The sequence below is a fragment of the Antrostomus carolinensis genome, unplaced genomic scaffold, assembly GCF_000700745.2.
Source record: "Antrostomus carolinensis isolate BGI_N321 unplaced genomic scaffold, ASM70074v2 scaffold38434, whole genome shotgun sequence".
Lineage (NCBI taxonomy): Eukaryota > Metazoa > Chordata > Aves > Caprimulgiformes > Caprimulgidae > Antrostomus > Antrostomus carolinensis.
The window spans coordinates 6974-12602 of NW_010310851.1; the positions used below are offsets into that span (position 1 = coordinate 6974).

The following is a 5629-nucleotide window of genomic DNA, read 5'->3' on the forward strand; positions in this document are numbered from 1 at the left end:
TGGGGAGGGGATGGTGGGGATGGAGCTCCCAGCTCTTCCAGTACAGCCTTTCAGATGCTGAGGGTCTCCCAGTGCTGCCCAGTGGCAGTTACAGCCTTGTCTGCATTCCCAGGGCTCTGGGACTCTTCAGACCCTTCTCCTCTTGTTCCTCTGGACACCTCCATCACCTAGGCTGATCCCCAGCTACTCTGCATCAGCAGAGGGTCAGAGCCTGATGTGGCTGAGACTGAACCTCCTCCTCCTTCTGAACCTCCTCATCCTCCTCCCTGTGCCAGACCCTCTGTGCTTTCTTCCCTCCTCATGCACAACATCCAGCTCCTCCCGACATCCCCAGCTTTCAGGAGCAGACCCAGGCTCCTTCCCCATCTTCTCACAGGAATGACCATACAGATGCTGCAGAACTGTCCTGCTCCGTGGACCAGCTGCAGGCTCCGTGCTGCTGGCCTCATCCTGCTCCCAGCAGCAGTCGTGTGGGTCTGGAAGGTCCTTTTCCACCCATGAATCACCCTCCTGAGCAAAGCCCGTGCTGCTGCTGCAGTGAGTTGATGGAAGATCATGGTCTCACCCCCTCTCCATACCCATGGTTTTCTTGGAGGAGACATCAGTGTTTCTTGCAGCCGGCAAGGGCTGGATACATCCTGCAGCGCACGGAAATGGAGGGCAGGAGGACTGGGGAGTATCCATAAGAGGGGATTTATTATCTCTTGAGTTAATTAGCTGTCCCCACAGCTGTTTTGTGAGGTGGTGATGAAAGTGTGGGAGCAGGGGCTGCGGGGAGGTGGGACCCAAAGCAAACCATCTGCGGCACGTTTCTCCTTCACTTGTGTTCATCTTCTCTGCGGGAAACGGGATGAAGTTGAGAGCGGGAGGGAGGGTTGCAGGGAGCAGATGAAAGGGAGAGTGGAACAGAGGGACTGGAGAAGGTAAGTCCCATGGTAAAGCTGATGGGAAAGGCCAGGAGCCCCAAGGCTGCGTACAGCCCTGCCCATGGTAACGGGTCCTCGAGGTGGGCAGGAGCATCACGGCCACTGGAAAGGAACAGGTTGGCCAGACAAGCTGTGGCTGCTCCTCCCTGGAAATGTTGAAGGCCAGGCTGGATGAGGCTTTGAGCAACCTGGTCTAGTGGAAGGTGTCCCTGCTGATGGCAGGGGGGTTGAGACTGGATGAGCTTTAAGGTCCCTCCCAATCCAAACCAGTCTAGGGTTCTGGGGTTCTATGAAAGCCAGGGCTGTGTAACGCGACGTTGACATTACACACAGCAGAACCCAGCGAGATGGAGGACAATCGTTCTGCAAAGGGCAGGAGAAACTGGCAAAGCTCCAGGAGATTTGGCAAGGGGAACATTTCTGCTGCAGACGGCAGCAAAACCCTGCAAAGCCCAGAGTGTTCAGTAAAGGATCAGAGCTGCCAAGATGCTGTGACCTGTGATGTGTCTCAGCTCCGCTGCAGACCCCAGCGCTGTCAGCACAGGGTCATTGGAAAACTGAAGCAGCTTTGGTGCGTGTTGGGAAGCTCAGGGGAGGCTGATGAAGCAGCTTATGGGAGAGCAGCGAGTCCTGGTTCTGGAAGAGCAGGACCAAGTGACCCGCACGGCGGCAGGGCAGGTGCCCCAGGCAGGTTTGTTTTTAATTGGCACATGGGGAACAGATAGTTTGATCCAGCTTCCCACCAGTGACACCCATCTCACTATCCCCACCCATCTCTCAGCCACAGCAGAGCTTGGGAAGGGCAGGAGAGACTGAAACCCAGGGGACACCTGCCCAGGAAGGATAGGAGGGCAGGAGAGCAGTACAGGAGCATGAGGTGATGGAGCCAGGGCAGCCAACTGCAGCCCATCATTTAACCTGAATTTTGAGGAGTTCCCCCTTCCTTCAAGTGGCACTCTCTGATGCAGCAGTGACACAGGAACCCCCATCAGTGACACCACCAGCTGCCTTCCATGAAGATGCATTTGGCCCAGAGGCTGAAGGTCCATGTTTCTGGCCAGAAATCTGCCGATGGCACAAATCCTGACCTGGATCAGGTGATTTCCCCACCAGTTTCTACTGCTGAGCCCACTGGTTGTCAGGAGGGTCCCAACTGCTGCTGCCTCATCTTCCCCTTCAGCAGCAGGAACAGTCTCAGAGGCATGAGTGACTGGGAGGACAGCAGCACTGGCCAAAATGTAGTTGAAGGTTTGAGGACCATCCGTGGAAGGGAGAAATGGGCGGCCAAATGACACTGAGAGAAAAGAGAGGACAGAGAGAAGGATTTTTTGCACCACTGTGGCTCTTTGATGCCACATGCATCTGACAGCAACCAGGGTGGGGAGTGACACAGGAACCTTCTCCTCTGGACAGGGGCACGGAAGCAGAGGCTGAGAGCAGGGCTGGGAGGGGAAGGTGCTGAGCTCTAGGGAAGGGGAGAGGGGTCAGAGACCCCCACAGTCCCTCAGCACAAAGACCACCTGCTGTTCCTCCACCCACCACTCCTGAGCATCAAGAGACCATGAATCTGGAGGAGGCTGAGGAGAGACCTTCTCACTCTCTACAACTACCTGAAAGGAGGGTGTAGCAACATGGGGGTTGGTCTCTTCTCCCAGGTAACCAGCAATAGGACAAGAGGAAATGGCCTCAAGTTGTGCCAGGGGAGGTTGAGGTTGGATATTAGGAAAAATGTCTTCTCCAAAGGAGTGGTCAGACATAGAACAGGCTGCCCAGGGAAGTGGTGGAGTCACCATCACTGGAGATGTTCAAGAAACATGTAGATGTGGCACTTGGGGATATGGTTTAGTGGGCGTGGTGGTGGTGAGTTGATGTTTGGACTGGATGATCTCAGAAGTCCTTTCCAACCTCAATGATACTGTGAAATGCTGGAATCACTGTTCCCCACCACCAAGGTGATCAAGGACACAAAACAGAGGCAAAAGGGGCCTTTGCTGGTGGCTTTGACCCAAAGTACGTGGAGAAATACATGGAGGAGCTGGGGTTTTGCCAGCAGGGCGCTACAGCTGAGTGTGTCCTACTATGACCTTTGCATCAAGACTGTTTTGCTGTGCACCAGCCATCGCTTTTCAGCAAAGTCAGAGCTCCGGAGCCTGGCAGCAGCTGGAGGCTTCGACACAGAGACAACCTCCTCCTTTGATCATCTATTTGCTTTGGAGAAGAGTAGTGAAGAAACTTATGTCCAGGGATCCTTCTCACAAAGACAATGGACACCTCGGTTTTGCTAAGGATCACCATCATCAACAGAAACCAGAAGTGGTTCTTGAGGCTTTTCACCCCAAACTACACCCTCCTTTGACACCTTCTGACTCTTTAGCTGTCCCCAACCACCCAGCCTGTCAGATGGTCACCAGCCTGGCACACACTTCACCCAGCCTGACCCTTCACTCTCAGCCTAACCTTTGCGTGCTCAATCCATAATGCTCATCCAACATGTCCTGACTGCAGCTCCCCAAGTCAAACCTCTGCCATCAGCCCTGGGTACCACCCAACATAGAAGAGACGTCCCCTTCTTGAGTGATAACCTTTGTCTGTGGGATACAACAGGGGTCTGCTGAGGCAAGAGCCCACCTTTGCCCCTTCCACACACTGGGAGCGCTGACAGCTCCTAAGGAGTCCCCAGATGAGAAATCCAAAGGTGGCATCTATCTCCAGGGAGGACTGGATGGTGACTCCATTCTTGTCTTTGAAGTTATTAGGGAAGAGGCTCCATTTAAATGTCACCCAACCCTGGTGAAGATGTAAAGTCATGGTTGCATTTGCTACACTCCAGCACCCACTTCAGCACAGCATTAATGACCACCCAGTGAAGCAGGACAACATCCCTTTCCAGAAACAAAAATTAAACTCCCACCATGGATGCTCTCCAACAGCCCAAGTGCCCTCATTTGCATTCTGAATGCTCATTAAATACATACACAACCTTCTGCTGTGGGACAACCTTCCCAAATGAACTCCAGTGATGGGAAAAGCATACCAAAAGCATCACCCTCCACTCCACCCAGAGGAGCTGCATCCAAGGAAACAGGAGCTCTGGGGACAGAGTTTCTTTCTCCACTGGAGGTGACACAAGTATTTTAATATCTGGATGGGTTGATGTTTGGTCCCCAGTTATCACTGATGACTTGTAGATCTTCTCTGCATGAGAAAGCAAACCCTGTACGATGCAGGTGCTGCAAAGCATCCCTGTTCCAGCAGCTTGGCGACTACCACGGTCAAGGAGCAACACGGAGGCAGCCTGGCAGGGCAGGAGAGGAGAAGCGCCGAGGTGAACTCCAGGAAAAGGGCTCGACCCAGACACAGGCACCAGACAAACTTATCTGCTCCTTGCAGCAGGGAGATGAAGAAAGAACAAAGCTGTTCCGAGATAATGAGGCAAGATAAGGAGAGGCAAAGCCAGAACAAGCAAAGGGAGTAAGAAGCGAGAGGAGGCAGCAGGTCATGACATGGAGGAGAAGAGAACAATGACAGCAGGAGCTCCCTGTTCAGCTGCATCAGAAGACACAGAGCTGGAGCAACCCACAAAATCATTTGTGCTACAGGAACTATTATTTATTTGACAGGTTTCAGTTGAGTTCTTGTCCCAACTACATATCCATGACACTTCTTGCTCTTCCAGGAACAAAGGAAGGAGCTGGCTTCCCAGAAGGGCAGAAGAAGAAAGAAGAAAACCCAAACCAAAACAAACAAAAGACCAAAGCTTTATGAAAGATAAATTTTATTGGTCAGACAGAATGACTTTGCCCCTTACACTTCTATCAGTCCATCACAAGGAAAAAGCCAAGTGTTAAAAATCAAATACACACATGAAAGTTGGTCTAGGGGTCATGGAAACCCACCCCAAGCCAAAGACAATGAGGAGCTGGGAAATACATCTCACTCCGGGTGGGAGGAAGCTCTCCAGGGGCTGCCCCAGTGACTGGTTAAGGGCTGAAGTGACAATCCAGCCAGCCCCTCCCCTGCAGGTCTGGGGACATTTCCTGCTCCCCTCCCCAGCACTGTACTTTTAAATTGATTCCATTAAACCAGCAAAAAAAAGGTGTGAAGTTAAAACTTAACCTCCATTTAAACTTCATGGACATGGCTCTGGCTTGCACCAGTAAGTTTACAAGGGTAAATCACAACCATAAAATAGTTTGAAACCAGTAAAACATATCCATGCAGGACTCCAGCTCGTGTTCACCAAACTGGTTCTGCCTCTGTCAGTGCAACCTGGGGTTGAGATAAAACCTTACTCCTCATTTTCACCTGAGGTACCACATCCCATCCTTCAGCCTGGACGCTTCTCCACAGCGTCAGTGCTAATTACCCATCAGAGGGACTGCGGCCAGGTCATCCCTTCAGTTTTATTACACTAACATGATCAATCCCCAGCTTGGAAGCGAGGACAGTGTCAGAAACCCAATTCCCAGTCACCTGGAGAAAACCCCCAGGTGCTGTGGAAGGGCAGGATCCAGCAGAGAACAGACCTGACATGAGACCCGAGACATGACAGCCTTCTGTTCCAGTGCACAGGGGTGAATTCACCCTAAAAGACTTACAAACAAAACCCCACAAACGTACGGTACATATACAATTAGAAAACATTTAATCCAGAATTTTAGAGACTTGAAAAAATAATTTATTTAAAAATAATTCTGATGCAT

The 5629-nt window shown here is 51.7% G+C and overlaps 1 protein-coding gene across 1 annotated transcript in view; it reads left to right on the forward strand.

Annotated features, from left to right (window-relative positions):
* Nucleotides 1-3728, forward strand: part of TESC (tescalcin) — a gene marked incomplete at its 5' end in the record, with an annotated part of 7940 nt that extends 4212 nt beyond the window's left edge. Inside the window, one exon of the mRNA XM_029084645.1 lies at nt 3531-3728. Within this exon, the coding sequence (XP_028940478.1) occupies nt 3531-3728 (198 nt within the window). The remainder of the gene's footprint in view (nt 1-3530) is intronic.
* Between the last annotated feature and the right edge of the window lie 1901 nt (nt 3729-5629).